Source organism: Lepus europaeus, chromosome 22 (genome assembly GCF_033115175.1).
Source record: "Lepus europaeus isolate LE1 chromosome 22, mLepTim1.pri, whole genome shotgun sequence".
In the NCBI taxonomy this organism is placed as follows: domain Eukaryota; kingdom Metazoa; phylum Chordata; class Mammalia; order Lagomorpha; family Leporidae; genus Lepus; species Lepus europaeus.
Window position 1 is genome coordinate 8860734 of NC_084848.1, and position 24120 is coordinate 8884853.

The 24120-nt window shown below is 61.7% G+C and overlaps 2 protein-coding genes across 2 annotated transcripts in view; one reads left to right on the forward strand and one right to left on the reverse strand.

The window, feature by feature from the left end:
• Positions 1–8994, forward strand: part of ASB2 (ankyrin repeat and SOCS box containing 2) — a 36394-nt gene extending 27400 nt beyond the window's left edge. Inside the window, exons 8-10 of the mRNA XM_062181324.1 lie at positions 4310–4874; positions 5619–5772; positions 8380–8994. Coding sequence (XP_062037308.1) covers positions 4310–4874; positions 5619–5772; positions 8380–8516 — 856 coding nt within the window. The 3' untranslated portion in view covers positions 8517–8994. The remainder of the gene's footprint in view (positions 1–4309; positions 4875–5618; positions 5773–8379) is intronic.
• Positions 8995–11478: 2484 nt separating this feature from the next.
• On the reverse strand, positions 11479–12354 carry FAM181A (family with sequence similarity 181 member A). The gene has a single exon (XM_062181826.1). The coding sequence runs from the start codon at positions 12343–12345 to the stop codon at positions 11479–11481; it is 867 nt and encodes a 288-aa protein (XP_062037810.1). The 5' UTR covers positions 12346–12354.
• Between the last annotated feature and the right edge of the window lie 11766 nt (positions 12355–24120).

Sequence of the window (24120 nt, forward strand, 5' to 3'; positions counted from 1 at the left end):
GCTAATAATTTCTATTGCCTTTGCGTGAGGAGAAAGCAGTTCACTAAGCACACTCAAGAGCAGACTAGCGTCGCGTGAAGGGGGAAAGCACAGCTCAGGGCTGAAGTCCTGGCTGAAGGCAGGGGGAGGGGTCCTGCGCCCTGGCCCCAGCCCCCAGGATGACCCCTCCCCTGCGGGGAGCCGATTGGCTGCTGTGGCTCCTGGAGGAAAGGACGGTGAAAGTTTGCAGCTGACTCAGCACCAGGGCTTCTGCTGACTCGGGCTTTGCACCAGGCTGGGCCGGGGTCAGGAATCTGCATCTGACCGACTCCCTGCGCTGCGCTGTGTTCCAGAGCTGGCCATCTGCAAGCTCCGGCCTCTGTGATGCCCCAGAGCCCCTCAGACAGGCTGGCTCAAGGCAGCAGGGCGCACCTGCCCTCCGGCGCCCTCCTGTATGGAGGAACCGCTCCTGGCTCCAGCTCCCAGGGTTTCCTGGAAAAGCCAGGAGTGCCCGGAAGGCACTTCCGGGGGCGGGAGTCCCACCGCGCCCTTGGGGACACCCCCAGGCAGCTCCTGCACAGGCAGGCCCCATCTGGCTCCAGCATGGACATCACAGAGGCTCAGAGAAGAGGTAGCTCCACATGCCCCACCATGCATGTGCGTGTACACACACACACATACACACACATGCACACAACACACACACACAGTGGGGTTGGCTGTGGGGCTGCACGCTGCTGGGTGCACAACCACCTGCCAATGGCTGGCTCCCACATGAAAGTCAAGTCCACCGACAACGGTCAGTACTCCCCACCCCCGCCTTCCCCGCTACGTGACCTGGTGACCTAGAGTGCCCCCGTGTTTGCTGTAGCAGGGGGAGTGGCTGCAGTGGCTGTGGCGATGGAGATACCAACAGCTGCTACCGGCTGACCGCCTGCTGCACAGCCAACGTATGCACGTGTAAGAGCTCTGGTCAGCCTCAAAAGCAGCCTTGGCGGAAGATGTCACTGGGCTGCCTGAGCTGGGCACAGTGGCGCCACCTGGCGGGGTTGTGATGAACAACATGAGGGATAAAGTACTTTTAGGTTCTGGGTCATTTTATGATTCAATGAGGGAAATGTGCTCACACTTTATTTTATATCTGAAGGGGGAGGAAGGTGGGAGGGAGGGGGGAGGGAGAGAGAGAGAGAGATCCCATGTGCTGGTTCGTTCTCTAAATGTCTGCAGTAGCCATGGATGGCCAGGCTGAAGCCAGGTGTTGGGAACTCAAACCAGGTCTTCCATGTTGGTGGCAGGGACCCAACTCCTTGAGCATCAGCACTGCCCATTAGCAGGAAGCTGGAGTCAGGAGCCAGAGCCGAGGCTCACACCGAAGCAGGCTGACAGGGACGCAGGTGTTTCCAGTGGTGCCCGGCACATAGCAGGTGCACAGCAGAAACATTACGGCGCCTATTTAGGGGGGCAAGATGTCCGTAGTGACCCACAGTGAGGGACAGCACCATCATCAGTGCTATTAATCACCCCCTGCTACGCACGTGGTTCTGAGAGGTCAGTGTGTGCTGGGAAGGCCCGGTGCTGAGAGCCAGAGCCAGATGTGGGCCCAGGGGCAGCCGATGCTGAGGACCCTCCCCCATTTCCTCACGGCCATGCCACACCCCCACACTGCTCAGGACATCTGTTCTGCACAAAGCTCTCTGCCTACTGTGTGACGCCAGGCTGGATTCAGGCAGGACATCAGAGCCAGGGCAAGACGGCGGCCTGCAGGAAGCGCGAATCCTGGGTGGGGCAGCAGGACCCGGGCAAGGAGAGTGAGGTTTGGTTACTGGGGGAGGGGGCCCCGCTGTGGAGAAGAGGCCCAAGGTCATAGATGGGCCAGCAGCCACTGTACCTGCTGTGCTGCTGTCCTGGGTTGCCCTGCGTTGGCCGGGCTGGGTCAGGCAAGGCTCAGCTAGTTGGTGTAGGCACAGCTCCAGCGTGGGGAGGTCTATGGGGAGGGCCAGCACCAAGCCTCCCGCACAGCCAGAGTTCCACGGGGCAGTGGCCACTTTTCCCTTCTCCCAGGGTGTACTCTGGGGTGCAACACTCTCTGATGCCAAGACTTGCCTCTGGGGGAAGTGGGGTGACCCCAGCTCAATTTGTGGGGTGGCCCCTGGTCCTCCGGCCCTCCAGCCCACAAAATGAGTTGAGAGAGAGGAGTCAGGTGCCCAGTGGGGCCACCACAGGGCCACTGTCTGTGGCTAGGAGGAGAGGGGCATCAGGGAAAGGCTGGGCCCCGTGTGTGTAGACACTGACTGCTGTCCTCGCGTGCCATCTGCCTTCTGTCCAACCTCGCTTCTTCTTCTCCACGCCACATCTGGGCCTCAGTTCTAGCCGCTGTAAGATGGAGGGCTGGACAGATGGATGTCTGGACCCCAGCCTGCGCTACACCCTTCTCCGATGGGCAGAAATGACCAAATGACCGGCTGCCTTATGACAATGCTTCCCGGAGCAGAGGCGGCGGTGGGTCGAGTTCCCACATTTTTGCCACTTTCCCTCTGGTGGGCGGGGGGTGGCTGGAGCCCAGCTGCGACCTGCCAGAGACACCAGCCGGCTGGCCCGCGGCCCAGGGCACCCCGCTCCCTGTTCTTTCCCGTGCTTGGGCACGGCACGGCTGTTACAGAGCATTTGTTGGCCATGGCCAGGGTCCAGGGTGAGGCCCCAGCCCTGCGTTGGACCAGCACCTCTGCAGAGCGAGGTCAGGCCTCTGGTGCCTGCACAAATAGAAATTAGGAGGCAATTAGCCCCCCTGGGCAGGGGAATTTCCTTTTGAGGTTTTAGAAGCAGAAATTTGGTCAAACATAGCGTCACTAACAATAATAACACTTTCCACTGGGATCACAGCAGGAGGCTGCTGGCATCCGATTTCCAGGAAGTCCAGTGCCAGGAGGAGAGGCGTGGGAACAGGCCTGGTGGCACCTGCTCCCCTCCCGACAGCCACCTCCATGGGGCCCCACACAGGGCTGGGCGGTCACCTACCAGCAGGGATGGGGCGGATTAGGGGCCTGGGAGTGTGTGGCAAGGGCAGGGGGTGAAGACGAGGGGAGGGGTTCAGCGTCCTAGGGTCGAGCCCTGGGGTTAGTCCACACCCTGTGATCTCTCACTTCACTTCTTTGCAGCCCCTCGGCTACAAAGAAGGCCACAGAGCAGCTCTGGCTGCCCCACAGGGCTACTATGAAGGTGAATGGGTGCAAGCAAGTTACCAGGCTGTAAAGAAAGGCGGCACAACCCCACGGCGTGTGAGCTGTCCCCCTCGGTGCCACACAGAAGTGGAGGAGTGGTTAAGCCTCACAGACCGAACTGCCAGCACTCCAGTCCTTCCTGCCCCATTGCTTGCTGGCTGTGTGTCCCTGGGGGAAGTCACACGCCCTCTCTGGGCTCTCAGGTCCTCGTCTGGAAACTGAGGGTGATTCTAGTACCCACGGGGCTGCTGGGAGGACCTAACAGTAACATTGGTGACCACCTAAGGTCTGTGCCTAAGTCCGCAGGAGGGAGACAAGCCAGGGTTGCAGGTAGCTCCAAGCCTCAGTAGCGGCTGACCAGGCTGGCCAGGCCAGGGGCACAGTGGAGAGGCAGGGACAGGCTGGAGTCAGCCTCCAAGGGAGGAAGCGTTGAGTCTCGGCAAAGGGGTGCAAGCAACTTTGTGATCACAGCCGCTGATGGGGGCTGGGGCAGGACTGGCAGAGCCAGCCCTCTTTATCCCCTGCTGTGCCCCGCAACCCGGACTGCACCAGGGCCCCCAGGACAGCGAGATGGGGGTGCAGGACAGCCCAGGGCTGGAGTCAGAAGAGGGCCCAGGTCCTAGTGTGTCCCCTTTGACTCTCTGAGCCTTGATTTGGCTCAAGTGGGAAGGATGAGAGGTGGTCCGTGGGTTGTAGGGATGAGACCAGCAGGTGCACGATGGGCTCTCGGACGTGACTGTCCCTGTCCACCCTCCCCAGGCAGGGCAGGGGCAGGCTCCACTGCTTCCCTGGGCATTCACTGGGTTTGCTTCTAATCAATTCTTCCAGCTTCACTGCGAAACATCAGAAATAAGTCAGCGGGAGGATCTTGAGGTTTTTAAGAACTCAGACTTTGGAGGCCAGGGGGCGTGGGCCTGATGCCTGGCTCCGCCCTGGCCGGCTTGTGTGGCTTGGGGAAGGTGGCTCAACCTCTCCCAGCCTCAGTTTTCTCACCTGTAAAGCGGGGACGGAAGCAGACCCACGTTCCCCAGGGCGGCTCTGCGAGCGCTGCCGGCCCCTGGGCGCGCTCCGCCGCCGCCCCGTGGCTCACGGCCTCCCCGCCCCGCCCGCAGGATCGTGCAGATGCTGCTGCCGGTGACGAGCCGCACGCGCGTTCGCAGGAGCGGCATCAGCCCGCTGCACCTGGCGGCCGAGCGCAACCACGACGCGGTGCTGGAGGCGCTGCTGGCCGCGCGCTTCGACGTGAACGCGCTGCTGGCGCCCGAGCGCGCGCGCCTCTACGAGGACCGGCGCACCTCGGCGCTCTACTTCGCAGTGGTCAACAACAACGTGTACGCCACCGAGCTGCTGCTGCTCGCCGGCGCCGACCCCAACCGCGACGTGATCAGCCCGCTGCTCGTGGCCATCCGCCACGGCTGCCTGCGCACCATGCAGCTGCTCCTGGACCACGGCGCCAACATCGACGCCTACATCGCCACGCACCCCACCGCCTTCCCCGCCACCATCATGTTCGCCATGAAGTGCCTGTCGCTGCTCAAGTACCTCATGGACCTGGGCTGCGACGGCGAGCCCTGCTTCTCGTGCCTGTACGGCAACGGCCCGCACCCGCCCGCGCCGCCGCCCTCCAGCAGGTTCAACGACGTCCCCGCCGGCGACAAGGCGCCCGGCGCGGTCCAGGTGGGCGGCGCGCGCGCTCCAGGGGCGGTGTAGACGGGCTGGGGGCTGGCGCGCTCCGGAGGAGGTGCGGGCTAGCGGGGGACACGCGGCGGCGGGAGGGTGGGCATCTTCGGACCGCGCTAGCCCGCTTTGGAGCTGGCGGAGCCTGGGTGTGTGTGTTGGGGGTGGGGATTGTCCAGGCTGCCATGGGCCCGCGAAACCCTGTGGTCTGGCCCTGCCTAGGCAACCGCAGGCGGGACCCGAAGTCCGGTCTATCTGGAGCAGGCTAACTTTTGAGTGGCCCACGTGTGACATCATTGATAGCCTCCCCAGCCCTGCTGGTGGAGCTCCGTGCAACCCCTCAGTTTGTTCACCAGGGACGGGGAGCTGAAGGAACCCCCAGAGGAGCCGGGGTGTGGCTCTCCACCTGCCCTGACCTGACCATCCCCTGGAAGTGATGTGAGGTGGGCAGTAAAGCCAGCGGCTCAGAGGCAGGTCCACTCAATGGTCAGCACTCAAAGGAAGTGAGAACCCGCTTGTCTCGGAGGTCAGGGTGACCGGTGGGCGTCCGTGGGCATCCTACCGTGTTCGTACACCCACTGTATAGACAAGGAAGTCGAGGCTCAGAGGGCTGGCTAGGAGGGGCGTGGGTTTTCCGGAGCCGACCCTGGCCTGGCTGCGCCCAGGGTCCTTCCTCGTCCCCGGCCCCAGAGTCCCAGCTGGGGGACAAGTTCACCCCCGACCCTGATGCGTGCCCGCTTGCAGTTCTGCGAGTTCCTGTCTGCACCCGAGGTGAGCCGCTGGGCGGGGCCCATCATCGATGTGCTGCTGGACTACGTGGGCAACGTGCAGCTGTGCTCACGGCTCAAGGAGCACATCGACAGCTACGAGGACTGGGCCGTGATCAAGGAGAAGGCAGGTAGGGGCTGCGCCGCCGCCGCCGCCACCGCCCAAGGCTGTGCCAGGCTGTGGGTCCCAGCCGTCTGTCTGTGACTCCTGGGACAGTTGAAAAGGAAACTGACCTTCACGGGGGCGTGTCGCCTGGGCCTGGCAGTGGTGGAGCTGGGATTCGAACCCAGGTCTGACCAGCTCCCCCTTCCCCGCCCCCACTGAGTCCCGCAACTGAATGTTTCCATGTTGCTTTTTAAAACATGAATAGATTTAAGTTTTTATTTATTTGCAAGGCAGAGAGAGAAAGAGAGAAAGAGACAAGGTAGTTTCCACTTGCTGGTGTACTCCCTCAAATACCCACAACAGCTGGAGCTCGGCCAAGCTGAAGCCAGGAGCTGGGAACTCCATCCAGGTCTCCCAAGCGGCCAGCAGGGATCCAGGGACTTGAGCCGTCACCTGCCGCCTCCCAGTGCGTGCACCAGCAGGAAGCTGGAATCAGGAACGGAGCTGGGGCTCGAACCCAGGCGCTCTGATGTGGGATGTGGGTGTCCCCAGTGGCATCTAACTGCTGCACCCAGCACCTGCCCGTGTGGTCCAGGTTTCTGGTCCCTGGGAAGCAAGGTGGTGGGGTGAGGGAGGGAATGGCGGTACAGGGCATCCCAAGCTGGAAGGTGCCCCGGAAGCATATGACGCTTAGCCTGCAGCTTCCTGGGTCCAGGACTGTGGCACACAGGTGAGCCGCTGCCTGTGACAGCAGCCTCCCGCGTGAGTGCCAGTTGGAGTCCTGGCTGCTCCACTTCCCATCCAGCTCTCTGCTAGTGCAGCTGGGAAGGCAGCAGAGGACGGCCCATGTGCGGGAGACCCAGATGGAGCCCCAGATTCCTGTTTTTGGCCTGGTCCAGCCCTGACCACTCTGGCCATCTGAGGTAGTGAACTAGTGGATGGAAGATCTCTCTGTGTGTGTCTCTCTCTTTCTGTAACTCTACCTTTCAAATAAATAAGTAAATCATTAAAAGCAAAGAAAAATACAGCTTCCTGGTTCAAGCAGGCCGGGGCTAACGGCCTGTGTTTCCAGGCTCCAGAAGGCACCACTTCCGTGGTTCACAAACCTCTCTTGTCTAGGAGTGACTCGGGCAGGCCCTTCTCCCTGTGCGCCGTGAGACCGTGCTGCCGCGGGCACCATCCCTCGCGCCTCGGCTCTGACTCACTGGCTCTTGCTCGTTGGATAGAGACCTGCTGCAGGGTCTCTCATTTGCACAGCTGCCTGGAAAGCACTTGGGGCCTTTGACAGTCACTGGGCGGTGACTGGAGAGGCCGCACTGAGCTGCCCACTCACCCGGCGTGGTGCTGGAGTCATCCAGATGCTGTCACCGCAATCCTTGGCCACTAGAGGGTGCAGTGATCTGTGCCCTGATACCGGTCCCACCTGCTCCGTCCTCTCCTCCCTTCCCTAAGGAAGGGTGGTCCCTTCCTACTCCATGGTGGCCCCGGGGAACCAGGTGGAGCCTTTTCATGTGGTGTCAGTGTTCATTGACAGGCAGAACAAAGGGCTCTTCATCAAGAGCTGTTTCGGTGACCTTAGAGCCCACCTTCCACCTGCAAAGTGCGCTCCGTCTGCTTTTTCCTTGAATGCCAAGACATTGACCTTGACACCACTGGCTTCTGCGTTGACATCAGACAGGCTCTGGGAGGTGGGCCGTTCACTGGCCAGCCCAGCCTTCCCGGTTCCACGTCCTCTGCCCACCAGTGGCCTTTTGCCTCCAGCCGCAGGGGAGAGGTGCTGAGCTTCACGAAGGGCAGGGGGAGGGTCAGAAACAGAGCTGGGTGTGGGCGCCCTGGCTGGGCAGCGCTTGGCCCAGCCTGCACTGCCCCTGCGTGCCCGGCCTGCCTTGACCCCCTTGGCTGGGCACCTGCTGGAGGCCCCTGCCTCCCTTCCTCACCTGGCGCAGTCTTGCCCACCCCGTGGGACCTGCTTGGATGCCCCATCTTGTGTGGGAGCCTTGCCCACAGAGGTCCTGTGCAGGTGCCTCCCCGTCTCTGGCTCCCGCCCAGGACTAGGCCCGGCAGAGGGGCTCAGTATGTGCTTGTTGGATGGCTGGGTGGGTCTTTGGTTGGACAGATGCCTTCTCCGTGCCCACCCTGTGCCTTGTGCTGAAATAAATGACCCTCTTACTACATGCCTCAATCCCCACCCGCTCCACCCCTAACTCCCAGTGCTGGGAGGCCTCCTGGGGGAGACCCCCCGGCCTGGCCTGTGGACACCTGCTGGCACCCAGAGCTGAGTTCCACAAAGGCGATTAAACCCTGAGCCCTTTGCCAGGCTGTGTTTGGGGGTCCAGACTGAGACGTGGGGATGGGAGTCCGAGTCCCAGAAGCTCACCAAGCCTTGGTTTCCTCACCTGGGAAGTGGGTGTGGCCCCTCCCCTGCCTTCCTTGGGCCGTGCAGATCAGTGGCACATGGGAGAGGGCTTTGCCAGGTCTCTAAGTGTCAGGGCCGGGGGTGGGCAGGAGCGGGTACCCCGGTCTTACCCAGCCGTGTCAGCTGGGCGCCTCCCACTGGCCCCAGGTCACGGATGCGAACCTTCTGCCAGCTGCAGATGAACCAGCAGCGTCTGTCTTCCCCTCCTTTTCGCAGAGCCTCCAAGGCCCCTGGCCCACCTGTGCCGGCTGCGGGTCCGCAAGGCCATCGGGAAATACCGCATCAAGCTCCTGGACACGCTGCCGCTCCCGGGCAGGCTGATCAGATACCTGAAGTACGAGAACACCCAGTGACCGGGCCTGGGGCAGCTGGGCGGCCCCTCGGACTGTTCCTACGACGTCTCGGCGTGGCTGTGGCCCCAGACCCGAGGGGCCTGGCCAGTGACAGGAGGCTGCAGGTTGCCTCCCTCTCAGCTGGGGCGGCCACCATGGTCTCGCAGGGGCTCTGGGCCAGAGCGGAGAATACAAAGTGTCCAGTAGAAGAACCGGGTGCTTTCCAGCTGCCGAGTCCTCCCCGGCCTGCCCTGCCATGGGGCTCCCGGGGGCAGCACTAGAGGTGGTCCCGACTGGAGAAGGCGGGCCAGCAGGGATCCCCCGGCCTCTGACCTGGGATGCGGAAGGACTTTGAGAGGCCGACGGACCTTCCTGCCCTGGGCAAGGCTCCACTTGACTTTGAGGTTTCTCTCCGAAGATGTGGCCCAGGGCTGGGCTAAGGAGACCCCTGGGTCTGGGTTGGGGGGTTTGTTGAGTACAATAAACAGCACACACACATCCTCCTGCCCGGCAAACACACTCGCTGGTCTCCCCAGGCCTCAGGTCCTCAGCCTGCCCCTGGCAGCTGTGGGGTTGGGCACATGGCCCCCGAGCACGGCAGCTTTGGGCTCCTCGAAGGCTTCATCCACTGGGACAGACCCCAGGGCCCAGCTGTCTACCCTGCTTCAGTCGCCATGGAAACAGGAGCTGCATCACAGGCAAGGCGGCGGTGCCCCCAGTCTGCTGACACCTGGGGCCATCTTGCCCGTGCCTCTCCTGGCGTGCTCTTTTCATATCCTGCTCACCTGCCACACAAGTTGAGACACTGGGGAGGGAGTTGGGGTGGGGCGGGGCATGGACCAGTGTGCGGGGGAGCATCTAAATACTGGCTGCTATGAGCAGCAGTGCCGGAGAGATGGCCCTGGTCAGCCCGGCAGAGGCACCGAACTTCGCTGTGCCCCAAGCCCTGGCCACTGTCTGCCCCCGGGTCCTCACGTGGGGCGAGTGGGCAGCCGTGGTGAGCGTGCTCAGGTTCTCTGGGCCCCTGGCTGAGGCCCGGCATGCTCTATTCCCATGGAAGTTGCAGTACATCATTGGGGTCCTCTGCGCCTGCCACTGGGCTCCAGGCCATCTGCAGCCACAGCCCAGAGGCCGCCTGGCTGAGAGACTGTGGTAGGGTCTTAGGCAGGGTAGTTTCTGGCCTTCAGGGGGTCAAGCGAGGGGTGGGTGGCACTGCTGTTGGCTTGCTCCCCTCATCTGTACAGGGTGGCCCTGCTGGCTCTGACACACTGGTCAGCAGGTGCTGGTGCCCGTGTGGGGAGGAACAGCCTTGCCAGCAGTCACAGGCCAGAGGGGGCTGAGATGGAAACAGCCCCCAAGGGGAAGGGACCTGCACACACAGGTCCCTGCGATTCCAATTCCCAGTGCTTGGCCCCAGTCCTGGGCTGCCTTCCCGTCCACCAGGTAGAGCTGCAGGGATCCTGAAGAAATCCCCCCAAAACTGCACCCCCCCCCCACATCCCGCCACACACACACCCGAACTGCCCAACCCTGAGGGCCTGGGGGAAAGCTGCCAAGTTCCAGAAGTTCAAGTTCAGCTGTCAAGGGGAGACTCAGCCGAGGGAGGGCCTTTCCCAAGTTCAAGTTCAGCCGTCAAGGGCGACTCAGCCAAGAGAGGGCCTTTTCCTCCAGGGCAACAGCGGATCAGAAGGGACTGCAAGGTGGCAGATGAGGGTGGGCTAATGTAGACGGGGCTGGTCCATGAGTTATCAGGTGCCCATGGGCTGGGGGCAGGCATCAGGCCAACTCACGCCATTTCTCAGGCCACATTATAGCCTACAGTGTCCTCACAGGCACAGATCTCTTCCCACCCAGGGGATCCAGGTGCTGGGCAGGGCGGGGCTGTCACTGTGGGCCCCGGCACAGACCAGGCACCCGTCTCTGGAATGCTGAGGGCATGATGGCTGAGCGTGGCCCTGTGCGCCATCCCAGCTGAGCTCAACGCTCCAGGGAGGAGCCTGGGTAGCCGGGAGCGCAGGAGTCTGGGTGAGCCTGGGCCGTGGCTTCGGTTCTGCTATTGTACTTTTCTTACCCAAGGACATTGAACCAATGAGCATGTTTTAAAGAGGAACAATCTGAGGGGGCCACCTGCTTTGTCCTCAAGACGCCCAACTCCTGTGGGGCCTGAGCTCACCGGCTGGCCCCTCCCCTGCTCTGACACCACTGTAGCCACAGCAGGAGTCACAGCAGAGGGGCCCGACAGCATCCTGCAGCTGGGGAAGGGGGTTCCGCCAAGAAGCGTTCAGCCCCGCCCCTGCCTCCCTGGTGCCAGAGCTGTTTGGACCCTCAGGGACCCTATGGACGGCACACCCAGGACCTGTCCTGGGGGCTTCCTTCCAGCTCTGCTCCTACCTCCTTCCTTTCCCCGAGACACCTCGGAGGCTTTGGGCCACCCCCAGCCTCCCCTGCCAGTCTCAGCCACAAGCAGCCTTGGGCCCTCGGCCTGGGTGCAGCCTGTGCCCCCTTAGGCCTGGGGACCATTCAACCTCACGACACCCAAGATGTGGAAACTGCAGAAGAAGTGTCTTTATTCTTTTAACTGTCTTAATATTTACAACGAACAAAAAGAACTGGCATTGGCTCACACAGTGGCTGATGGCTGAACAGATGCGAGACTGGCACAAGGTTGGCCCTCGAGCAAGGACTGACCGAGTCCCGCTGCTTGCCATCTTGGTGGGGCAGGAGAGTGATCTCTTGGGCTCTGGCCCGGTTGGGGAGGGGCCAGCCGAGCCTAGCCCCACAGCTCCCAAGGTCTCGACAGCTGAGCCAATGACCACTGAGAAGCACCCCCCCAATCCTGCCCTCTGCCACCCCCCACAAAGGGAGGGAGCATTTGGAATGCCCAGGAGGCCCCCTAACACTGTGCAGCCCCCCTCGAGAACAGCCCTTGGGGCCCCCACACTCCTGCAGGTGGGAGGTGGGGGCCGAGGCCTTCCTGGCCAAGCTAGAGGTAGCCAAAGACATTGAAGATGGGTGGGGGCATGGCCGGCTTGGTGGGGATGGGCTTGAGAACCACGGGCCTGCACACTTTCTGCCCCAGGCCGTCCATGTCCTTGCAGAAGTGGCTCAGCTCCGCAGGGCGGCCGGGGCTCTTCTGCCACAGGGCCAGGCCGGGCACGGGGCTCGGGGGCAGGGCCCCTGGAGGGCCAGGGTAGATGGGCTGTCCATGGTACTGGAAGGGGCAGCAGCTCCAGGCATTGACCCGGCCCACCAGGGGGATCCCGGGCATCGTGAGCAGCTCCTTGTCAGCCAGGGCCCTCGGGGACAGGGGCACCGAGGCCGTCTCGGGCCCCAAGGGCTCCAAGCCCTTGCAGTGTTTCTTACCCTCATAGGGAGCTCCCTCCCTGGGGCCCAGTCCCCCCTCCAGCCCCAGGGGGTAGCTGTGGGTGGGCCTCGGCTCTTCCCAGAAGGACGCAGGCAACTGTCTTTTCCGCATGGGCACCTGGCCAGGCCTGGCAGCTTCTGGATCCTGCCCCTGCAGGGTCTGCTCGTGGGAGAGGCATTCCTCCGGGAGGGCGCTCCCCAGCGCCTTCTCCTTGCAGCCGGGGCTGGAATCGGGGCAGGAATCGAGGAGCAGCCTCCCCGGCCGGTCCTCGGGCCCCCTTTTCAGGTGGGGCTCAGCGGCTCGGCCGGGCAGGCCCCGCGGGAGCCGCGAATACTTCTGGGAGAAGCGTTTGAGCTGCTTCTGCAGGTACTTGCGGTGGTCCACGGAGCGGCGGCAGGGCGCGGACTTGTCCAGGGCGGCCTTGATGTCGCTGGATGCCAGGTTCACAAAGTTCAGCAGCATCTTCACTTCACTGTCGGATGCCATCACCAGGGGACCACTGCGCGGGGCTTTCCATGAAGGGGGGGATGCTCTGTAGGGAGCTGACCTGGGGGACACGACAGGCCGTTGGGGGTCTCTCTGAGCAGCCACACCCCGCCCTGCCTGCCCATGGGCCACACCACCTGGCTACGGTGTCCCCGGAGCACCCGTGGCCCCAGAGCAGAGCCCTGGGCAAGCGGAACACCTGCTCCTGTCGCCAGGCATCTCCTGAGCCTCTGTGACGGGGACAGGTGCGAACAGCCTTGCGTAGCCTTTCTGAATGTGTTGCACATTTCTGGCAGCGGAGGCTCAGAGAGGTCAAGCCGCTGGCCGGAGGCAACCCAGCCATAGGTGGCCTTGCTGGGGCTGGAGCCCAGGTCTCGGCCCCGCCAGCCACACGCCGCGCTGCCAACGCGCACAACTTTGCCGCTGAGGTCTGCATGTCTCCAGCTGGGGCCAACGCTGCACTTTAGAGAAAGCCAAGCCCCCTTTCTCCCTGGCGGTGGCCTCCTCCTCCCCCCACCCCGCCCCCAGCCCTGCCAGCATCAGCCCCCCTTCCCAGTCCCCACGCTCCACCCCCGACTCTCACGCAGGACCAGAGGCAGGACCCCTGTCTGCAGGCTGCGGGCGGCAGGGCTCCCCCGCCGAAGCGTCTGCAGCAATTTCATGCTCCTCGGCCGCCGCCCGCAGCACCTCACCCCTCCCCCCGGCCCCAGCCTGCCCCACGCCCCCCCACCCAGCCGGGCCGGAGCCTGCGGGCCTCCACACTGACCGAAGGTGCGGGCCCGGGGCCCCGGCCAACGTGGCCCGGCAGGTTCCCCGCCGCAGACCTGGGGCAGGCCCGGCGCGGCCGGCCGAGCTCCGTGGGGCTGCAGGCAGTTGTGCAGCCCTTGAGTGGGCTCAATGGAGGACGACTCCCCGGAGCTGGGGGGCCCTCAGGCCAATCAGGAGCGCCTCTCCAGACACAAAGCATCCCAATCAGGCGGCGGCGCCCCGTTCCCACATTCTTTGCCGGCACAAATTGTCACCATGGGGACCGTCACAAAAAAGACAGCTCCCCAATGCGATCATTCCCCGGTAAAGTTCTACCCTTCAGCCCCACTCTGCTCAGCCTCCACGCCCCTCCTCCCCTTGACCTCGGTTCCCTGGTTTCTCGAGGGGGCGGGGGAGTGTGTGAGGGTGTGTGTGTGTGTGTGCGCGCGCACGCGGGTCTAATGTCCAGGAGCAAGGAGGGGCTGGGCCCAATGCAGAGCGGTGCGCAAACCTCCCCTAAAAGACCCCAGGCCTGCAGCTGCCATGCTCCATTGCAGACAGACAATCGGACGGGGTAAGCTGGGGCGGGCTGCTCTCCCCGCTCTCCTTGAGTGTTGAGTGGTCCTCTCTGACTGTCTCTGCCTCTCTGTCTCTCTCCAGCACCCTCGCCCCTGCCACCTGCTGGGATCCCCAAGCGCTGGGGTGCTGGAGCACCCGCCAAGCGGGGAGGTCCCTGGGTGTCGGGAAAGGTGGCCGGGGAAGGGCCTCTAACGAGGTGCCGGGATATCCATGGGAAGGGAGCCGGGGCTCTCAGGAATCTTGTCTTTATGTTTGCTCCCTCAATTGAGCTGCACAAAGCCTGAATTGCCCATTCAGCGCGGCTGGACAAAAGGGTGGCGTTGCACGGTCCCCTTGCATTTGTAGTCAAACAGTTAGGGACTTAAATCGAGTCGTCATGATGGAGAAAGAGGTGGACAAAGCCCATAGAATTGCCATCAGCAAACATTTTCCTGTGTCATATTAGCCAGTCTCCATGGCTCCCCCTGGCCTGGGGACAATGGCACAAGTTTGCACACTTGGCTACTGTCACCGTGCCAACGCCGGCAGGGCTGCAAGCAGGGCCACTGCGAGCGAGCGAGCGAGGGAGCCCGGGGCCGGCGCTGGCCCTGCCTCCCCTGGCCAGGAAGGTGAGGCCGACCGCAAGGGAGGCTGCCTGGGAAATGCTAATGGGTGAGGCCTCCGTGCCAGCCAGCTCCGTGGGCCCCTCTCACGCCTCCCGGCCTCTCCCGGCCCGCTCTGCCTCCTCTCCTCCCCTCCTGTTCTTCCTCCCCCTTCCTTTCCTTCCGGGTCCTGTCCGCCTGTCCGCCTGTCCGCCTGGCTGACGGTCTGCACCCAGCACACCTCTGTAGCACAGCCATTCCTCTCCGGGCCTGGGCGGCAGGCACTGGCAGGGCAGGGCAGGGGCTCCACCCAGAGTGATGGCCCCACCCCCTCCTCTGGCCAATAGACAGCTGCCATGGGGACAAGACACCTGCCCACAGTGGCCTGACTCCAAGCCACCGCCCCCTCTGGCCTGAGGGTCCCTCCAGGCAATGGGAAAGTTTGGAGGCCATGGGGCACTGGGAAGCTGTAGCTCAACCTCAGCCCTACAAGGCGAGTGCCGCTTCCCCTGCTGTGGGGGTTGGGGAGGAGCCAATGAGACATGAGACGGCGGTGCTCATGGACTGGGGTGGCCTGGAGCGCTCCTGGCAGCGGCAGCCTCTGCATGGGCGACATGTAGGGGGCCGAGGGTCTCTGCAGCTCATCCCAGCCCATCCTGGGGTCTGGGCCAGAAGCATCCTTCCTGCTGCTGACTTGCTGGCACGCACAGCTGGAGAGATCCCCCTGATGCTTTGTGGTCACCAGGTTAGGCCCTCGCCCAATGCCCCTCACTGTCCCCTGCTTGCCTTCTGCACAGAGGCTGGGGAGTATTCCATGCCGGTACCCACTCGCCAGCATCCACACACTCGGCTGCCCAGAGAATGGCTTCAAGCGTCCCCGGTCCACTCCCGGGATGGCCTATATCAGCGCCTGCGCCATGCGGGTCCCTGTCCCTGGAGCACCCCCTCTCTCCTAAGAGCAGTGAGACATTTCTGAGCCACCCTGCTGGCGTCTCAGCTTCGTCCAAGGGTCCCCTGCACCTGCAGTCATGACAGCCCGTTCTGGCAATGTCTCCCCATTTCTTAGTCCACAAGGTATCTCAGCAACTGGCCGGTAAGCTCTGTGGGTGTCATGTCAGCCTCTTACGCAGTCTCTCCACAGGGGTGAGAGCTTGGTCTATCAGTCAGAGCACCTGCCTCAAGTCCCGGCTCCATGTCCAAGGCCAACTTCCTGTTAACGTGCATCCTCGGGTGATGGTTCGAGTGCACGGGCCCCTGTTGTCCGTGCAGGAAACCTGGTTGGAGCTCCTGGTTCCTGGCTTTGGCCTGGCCCAGCCCTGGTTGTGGTGGGCCTTTGGGGAGTGAACCAGCCGATGGAAGATCTCTCTCTTTCTCTCTCTGCATTTCAAATGAAATGGAAATAAAACAGCTCTTCAAGTGGGCTGTTCTTCCACCAAGTCCTTTTTGAAGAGAGAGAGAAGGAAGGGACAGACAGGAGGAAGGAGGAGAGGCAGGAACATGGGATGGAGACACCGCACGGCATGCAAGCTCAGAGCAGCATTCCATGGCCTCCCGCGTGTGGCCTCTGAGAGCCTGGGGGCAGTGCTGCCCCATATAAATCAGGAAATTCAGGTGAGCTACTTTCCCAAGGCCTCACAGCTAATCACTGGCCGCACTTGAACTTGAAGCCAGGGCTGCCCTTGAGCAAAGCCTGTGCTGGATCCACGGCCTCACCGCACCTCCTCTAGCTCCTACGGAACCTGCCCCGGTGCCTGCCGTCGGCTTTGAGAGCCCTGGAGCGCAGATTCTCCGCCAAGCCCTGTGTTTGCTCTTCTCTCCCAAAGGAATACCTGAGATCCCTAGAGGGGAGAGACAGTGGCCCTGTACTGCCTCCACCCCCTGCTGGGGAGGACTTCCCTGTGTTTGTCTGAGAGGCCAGACCCAGCCACAGCCCCCTGCACTGTGGCTCCGTGTGAACCCGGAGGGCGCCCTCTGCCGTATCTCTGGTTGATGACACCCTGGAGAAGCCTCAGCCCTGGGACCTTCAGGTCCAGCTCAGCTGACCACGGCTCTCAGCATTCACAGCCCACTCCGACATGAAGCCACAGCCAGGACAGCTCTCCTATCCTGTGTGCCCAGAGCCCGGTCTCCTTCACCAAGCATACAAAGCTCTCGTCACCTGGCCGCCCCTGGGGCCTGGTCCTGGATACCCTGCCCACTCCACAGAAGAGCACTCCCCCTGTGCATTGCAGGCGGCAGCTTCCTGTCCGGCCCCACCCTGTGGCTCCAATGGCCTTGGCCCCGAGCCGGCCTCCGTGGAGCACGCTTGTGGCTGCCTTGCTTCTGCTTCATGGCGAACTGTGAAGCCTGGGGCTGTGGTGCAATGGAGCTGGACACAGCGCCTTGAGGCCACGTCCCCTGCACCAGGCCAGGGCTTCCGTGGGCTCTGCTAAAGGCATGTGGGCCACGCCGCCTGCCACAGACCCCACTGCAGCAGGAGCCTCCAGCCTCGACTTCCCCAACGTGCTGTCGCTGTGCATTTCCGGCGTCCCCCCCCCCCCCCCGGTGTGCTAACCTTGCCTCGGGAATACTCAGGGACTCCCAGCTTCACATCGTCTCCCTCGGACACCTCTGTCGGCTGGGGGACAGAGGGACGGCCCCTGCTCTGACTCCGTGACTGAAGAGCCGGCTTCCACCCGCCCACTGGGGAAGCAGAAGGGCCCCTCCCCCGCCACACGTGTGGACCGAACCTGCAGCAGAGAGGAGGCAGTGGGCTAGCAGGTGCAGGCCGAGCCTGGGGCCAGAGGGGCCGCCTGGGCAGGAGGTTTCCACATGGCTGCTAAGCAGAGAAACCCACTTAAAAACACCGAGCTGGGCAGGGGGCGGCTTTGGGCTTAACAGTGCGGTTTGAGACTGCAGTTAGAGACACCTGCATCCCACGTTGGAGAGCCTGGGTCCCAGTCTGACTTCTCCCGGGGTGGGGGGGGCGGTGACTTGGCACAGAGAATCAGCAGACAGTTAGGAGCTGTCCGCCGCCCACAGGACAAGGGCTGTGAGTGGCAGGGGCAACGCGTGGAATCATCTTTCGGTGGAAAGCTGCGGTCTAGAGATGTCAGGTCGCAGATTCCAGATTCCAGGCTCTGCGCCACCCTCCTGACCATGCAGACCCTGGCAGGCAGTGGTGGTGGCTCAAGTTGGGGGGGGGTCCCTGCTACCCACATGGGAGATCTGCCTGGCCTGGCCCTGGCCCTGGCCCCGCCTGGTCACTCTGGGCATTTTAGAAGTGAACCAGCAAACGGGAGCATCATCTGTCGGTCTGTCTGTCTCTCCCTCTGCCTCTCCAATTAAAAACAAATACCCGACAAGGAGTTCCCACACGTGGACCCGTGACAGCAGTGTGCTATGAATACGCATTTGCACAACCACACACATCCCTTGTGCTTGCTTTGCAAACTAGGCTGCAGAACATCTAGAAAAATCTAGATTTGCAGATACACGCCTAAAATGGTCATTTTTTTTAAACGGTGACTTTGGCGTTTTAGGACCCTCATCCCGTGCAAAGGAACTGCCCAGGAGGCTCTGATTGGGCCCCCAGAAGGGCTGACCCGCGGCCTCGTGTGCAGGCACCCGGAGGGAATGCTTGTACGTGTCTGCTTGTTTGTTGCTGCAGGTCCCAGGATGTCCGGTTTTAAATAGTCAAAAACAAAAACGGAAATGTTGCATCCTCACCCTTGTACAGAACGTTCAGTTCCTAAAGCAGCACCATCTTCTCATTGTTGGAAAAAGAGCGACCCAGCGAGGGGCAGTGATGGCCCAGCCACGCCAGGCAGAAGCAGGCCCCCGGCGGAGCTGCTCCCGCCCCTGCCCTGACACCCAACTGAGGCCGGAGCGTGTGTGAGGTCACTCGCTCTTCCTGGGTGCCCTGACCCCTGTCTGGAACGGGGAAGGAAATTGAGGCGCAAACCAGGTAGGAAAATTGCTCCTGGTCTCCTGGATCAGCCCCTGGTCACGAGCACCGTGAGATGCTGCTCTGAGCTGACAGCGGAGCCCAGGGTGGTGAGCGCGCCCCAGGAAACCTGCCGAATCCATACGGCGGCACAGCCAGAGACATCGCAGGCCGGGTTATGTAACCCTCTTACGAAACGGCCGGACTTCTCCCGCGGCCGGCCCGAGGCTCGCTGTCAGCACAATGACAGCAGGGCCAGCTCTGGCTGCTTGATCTGACGGGAGGCGGCGTCTGAGGCAAATGCCACGGGCTGCCAAGCCAGGGGCTTCCCGCCCTGGCGACCTCCCCTCCCGGCTGGAGCGGAGCGCCACCGGGGCTGTGCCCTGGGTAGTCACAGTGCTGGGGACATGGCGTGGGCGGTCAAGTCCACCTGGGCAGCTGTGTTGCCCACGTTGCTGTCACACTGAAGGGAGACGGCAGCGCGGCCCCAGGCCTGTCACTTCCCCTCCCCAACCACAGTTCACAGCCTCCGTGCGGCGCTCCGGTACCGGTACCTACGTCTCAGTACTGCTGACGAGAGTATCCTAACATGCACGGGCGCACATTCAACATCGCAGAATCCGGAGACCCACCTGGCCTCCCGGGCTTCCTGGAAGGGGCCGGGACCGAGTGGGGTCAGCGCTGGTGATCTGAGCTGCGTGGGCTCCTGGGTGTCTGCAGGGTGGAACTTGGGATCTCCACGTCACGTGGAGCGGGGAGAGCGGCCTCTTGGCCTTGGTCCTGCTCTGCGCCCAGTCTGCGGCCCTCAAGCACGCACCAGCCCAGGGGTTTCTGCGGGGTCTCTGGATGAGTTACAGTCAAACTCTTCTGTTCCCACAGCTTGGGAGGGAGGGCAGGTTTCGTCGGACGGTTTGTCGGGGTCCGTTTTTAGCTCATGTGATGTTTCTCTTCACAGCCCATTCCCAACTCTCGCTGTGTCTGCCTTTCGTGCCTGGCTTACTCCACTCAGCATGGTATCTTCCTGGCTCACGCATGCTGTGGCCTGTGTCAGTTTCCTGCCTCTTCCAGGCTAACTGCTACCCCCTCCCCCCATTGTGTGCACGAGGCTCGCTTGGTTTGCCCACCCATCTGGAGAGCGGGCTGTGTAGCCTTGCTTAGCCTGTCAGTATGGTTGATCACGAGGACGGCCTTTTACAAGCTGATCTAGCTTTGCATTCCCGTGTGCCTACTTTGCAAACAAGGCTGCAGAACATCTAGAAAAATCACGATTTGCAGAGATAAATGCCTAAAGTGGTCATTTTTTTTTTAAACGGTGACCTTGGCGTTTTAGGACCCTCATCCCACGCAAAGGAACTGCCCAGGAGGCTCTGACTGGGCCCTGATTGGACAAAGTCCACTTGCTGTGGTGTGTAACGCTTTTTATCTGCTGCTGAACTCAGTTTGCTAAAATTTTGTGTAGAGATTTTTGCTGTTTCCCTGTGTTCGTGAAGGGATTAGCCTGCAGCTGTCTGTGTTCTTCTTGTCTATTCAGGGGGTGCTGGCCTCATAAATGCACCGGGAAGCTCCTCCTTCCTTTTCTTTGCCCTGGAAGACATTGGATGGAGTTGGTGTTGCTTTTTCTTGAAATGTTCAGTAGGCTCCTCCAACCAAGCCATCTGGGCTTGTAGGTTTCTTTACCGAGAGGATTCATACTACAGATTTAAATTACAACAAATTAAGGTACAGCATCGTCACCACTCAGACCATCTGTGTTGTGGTGAACCAGTTTTGACCGTTGGTGGCCCTTAAGGAGTCCGTTGCTTCTACGTTGCACACGGACTTGTCCGTGGCATTCTCCTGTTGCGCCTCTAACGTCACCCAGGTGTGCGGCGATGTCCGATTCAGGTCTCCCTGAGAAGTCTGTGGCTTCTCCCTTTTCTGTCAGTCTTGCTGGAAGCTTAGTCATTTCTTTTTTTTTTTTTTTTTTTTGACAGATAGAGTTAGACAGTGAGAGAGAGAGAGACACAGAGAGAAAGGTCTTCCTTCCTCTGGTTCACCCCCCTAAATGGCTGCTACGGCCGGCACTGCACTGATCTGAAGCCAGGAGCCAGGTGCTTCTCCTGGTCTCCCATGGGGTGCAGGGCCCAAGCACTTGGGCCATCCTCCACTGCACTCCCAGGCCACAGCAGAGAGCTGGACTGGAAGAGGAGCAGCCGGGACTAGAACCCAGCACCCATATGGGATGCCAGTGCCGCAGGCAGAGGATTAACCAAGTGAGCCACGGTGCCGGCCCCAAGCTGCTCTTGGTTTTTAACGTGGGCATATTGGTGCTGTGAGGTTTCCTTTCAGCACGGCTTTGGCTGCCTCTCATTTCAGTTTGTTGTACTGGTGTTTCCATTTGGCTCGGTATTGCTTTGTTACGTCCCTGAGACAGTCCCTTTGACCCAGCCTGTTTAGAAGTGTGTTTTAATTTTGTAAAATGTTATTCGAGAGGCAGAGAGACAGAGATACAGACAGATGAGATCTTTCGGCCAATGGTTCACTCCCCAAATGCCCACAACACCCAGGCCTGCGCCAGGCTGAAACCAGGGGCGGATCTCTCACGTGAGTGGCAGACGGCCAAGCACGTGGGCCATCAGCACCACCTGCCAGGTGCAGGTTAGCAGGGAGCTGGAGCGGAGCGGGGCACGCTGATACTGGGCCACACGCCTGCCTCTGTGCTGTGCTCATTCCCCAGGGTTTGGAGAACTCTGCGGCTCTCTTTCTGTTAGCGATTTCTACTTTTTTATCCCAGTCAATGTAAATTCGTTTACACGTGCTGAGGTTTGCTCTGTCCCCCAAGGACGCCCATTGTGGCCCACGTTCCACGGGCACCGGCAAGCATAGGCAGTGCCAGGGGTGGCTTGCCAGCTCTGCACGTGGCCGCGCCGTCTGTGGGCTGGCGGCGGCGTCAGTCTGCCTGCCTCCTCCCTGAGTTTGTGTCTGCAGCTGTTCTAACCCTCAGCTCCCACGCTGGGTCGGCCCGTTTCTCCTTCCGGGTCTCCCACATTTCGCTTCCACTCCGCACCCTCTACTCAGTGAGGCTGGGCACCGTAGGGTGAGTGTGGAACGTGGCGCCTCCCGGGGGTTGCAGGAGCCCCTGGGGTGGGGACGGCCGGTGCCTCCCAGCTCTGCAACTTGGCCCACGTCACTCAACCTGCCTGAGCCTCCATTTCTGTCTCCAAAACGGTGACTGAGAGCTCTGCAGGACCCTTGGGAGGGCAGATAAAGCGCAAGGGTGTGGTTCCAAAGCTGTTACAAGCACCGCCTATGTGCAGGACGCTGAGGCACTGGGGTGTACCGATGCCGACAGCCTGGTGCGTGGATCCTCAGCCTCTTACTAAAGCCTAGGTGAAGCGAACTCCACCACGAGATGGAAACCGCCCTTGTCCCTGCTCTGCAGACTGGAAGGTGACTCGCCCAGCACACCACCGCCGGAGCCGGTGAAGCCGGAGGCCAGTCCAAGCTGGTGCTAATGTTCCCGGTCCAAGAACCCGGGCTCCTCTCACTTACGGTTCTGCGGCACGGTGGACGTGGGGTTCAGAGCCCCCTGTGAGAAAGACACAGACACTCTGCCTGCGTCCCAGTCGGAGCCCTCCCCTCTCCTCCGTTCTCCACTGAGCTACCTGGGTGCGTCTCCCCGGAAAGAGGGCCCGATGCGACGGAAATGGCACTGCAGTCCCAAAGGGACGGCTCCCCCCGCCCCGTCCCGGCCCTCCCCGGCCCCCACGGTGTCACCTTCGCCGAGGCCTCCAGCACCTTCCTGCTGCGTCTCCTCACCCCACCGAGGGCTCCGGCCAACAGTGAAAAGTCCGTTTAATCTCAACTGCCAACTCAGAGTTGATTGGTGAAGGCTGGCAGGTGCCCCCTGGAAAGATTCCAAGGCTCTCGGCAGTTAGAATGCGGTGCTCGCCTAGTGCTGCCTGCCCTGGGGGTGGGTGGAGATGAGTGCAGTTCACTCACAGGATGGGAAGCTGCAGGTGCAAAGCTTGGTGGGCCCAGAATTCAGTCCCTGCCATTTTCATCAGGGGGGGAACAGAGCCCCAGGGGAGGGCGGTGACCTCTCCAAGTACCTGCAGCTATGAGTAGGACCCACGCCCCTCACCCCCCAGGGAAAGTGGGTCAGTGCAACCCAACAGACACGGATGATTAAGTTTCGACTCTGGGCCAGGCTCATGGAGCGGTCGGTCTTCCCCCACGCCCACCCTCTGTGATGGACCCATTTGGCGGATGAGGGAAGTGAGGCTCAGGGAGGATAACAGAGCAGCTAGAGAGAGGACGAACCAAGGGTCACCTCCCCCCCAAGCTGGGCTCTTCCTGGCTTGTGTCAGGGGCAAATGGCAGCAGTGACAGCAACAGTCACCAAGGCATTGGGCCGAGAGCAAGGTCATCAGGGCTTCCTGGGAGTGGAGACAATGATAGGTCAGGATGATGGGGGCGGGGTGGTGGCTGCAGGGAGTGAGCGACATAAGGTTAGGCACAGGGTTGAATCCCCATGCACTTTCTCATGCAGTAGGCACATAATAAATGCTTGAAGGCTGATGGACTGAACAGTAAACCAGACACGGAGTAAGACGGGTGGTTTCCTGAGGCATTTTAGGAGCCCCAGCAAGACAGTCTGTGTGCAGCAGGTGCGTCCCCAGGACCTGACGAGCCGGCTGGCGCCCTCCCCATCTGAGAGGAGCCCTTGCCCCTGGGGGGTGGGGTTTCGCCAGGGAAGGCGCCGGGGGCTGGGGTCTACCTCCCCTTGAGCCCTGACATGCTCAGAACCACACAGCCGCCTCTCAGAAGGGACCCCTCGGAGGCCAGCATTGTGGTCCTGATGCACAGGCCAGGGGGGCAGAGGTGCTGGGCTCTGGAATCAGTGTAACCACAGCAGAAGGTGAGGTCCGGGGCAGGCAGCAAGTCTCTGTGCCTCCCGGCTTCCCAGTGCAGTCCACGCCGACCACCTGGAGCGCCTCTTCCTCTCCCACATTGGCGTTGATTTCCTGGACTCTGCTCCCAAGTCTGTCTGGAACCCAGCCCACAACACACTTCTCATATTTTGCTATGGGGAGAGAGCACTTGCATAGTTGGCCAATGGGCCAGCCCGGCCTGCCCCAGGCATCCTGCTCCCCAGCTCCTGGACAGGGTCTGGGTATGCCAGGACCATTAAGATGGGTGACTGCGAATGCCATAGGGCTCCTGCCTCGGCCCCAGCCTGCGGCTGAGCTGTGTCCTTGGATGGTTCTCTAGTGCTTAGTGTCTGGGGGATGCCCGGGAGCTTGCCAAAGGGAAGATGCACAGGGTCACTCCTGCCTCCGCTGATTCGGGCAGGCGATGTCGCCTCTCTGGCCATCATTTCCCTCATCTGTAAAGTGGGGGGTAAGGCTAGTGACTCTGCTGAACTTTCTAGAACCAGGCGGATGGCTCTGAGGGGTGAGTGGGGCCAGTGCTCAAGGGCTTGAGCTCACTGAGCTCCAAGCTCAAAGGCATCTGGATTCTGGGTTGAGGGGCAGTGATCTCCCTAACCACAGCAGAAGTCACAGCTCTGGGTGAGAAGCTCGGCACATGGTGAGCCCTGCTCCCCAGACCCCGCGGCTCCCTGGGAGCACCCCCGGGAGCAGACTCCACTTGAGGTCAGCAAAGCTGTACTTCTGGCTTGGACCAGCCAGCTTCCTGGAATGCTGAGGCCAGCGAGGACCGCAGCCTTCAGCCAGCCCACCTTAGTTTCCAGAGGACCCCGACAGCCTGGATGCACAGTGGGACGACGGCGGCCCACCTGGGACATCAGGACCCTGCCCACGGGATCTTTCAGGAAGCCAAACCAGCAGCTCAGAAGCAACGAGCCCAGAACAGCCAGAACCCGGTTGGGCATGGCCGGCTCCCTCCTTGTCTTTACTCGCTTCCAGCTCAGCACCAACCAGAGAAGTCCCAGGTCCCCAA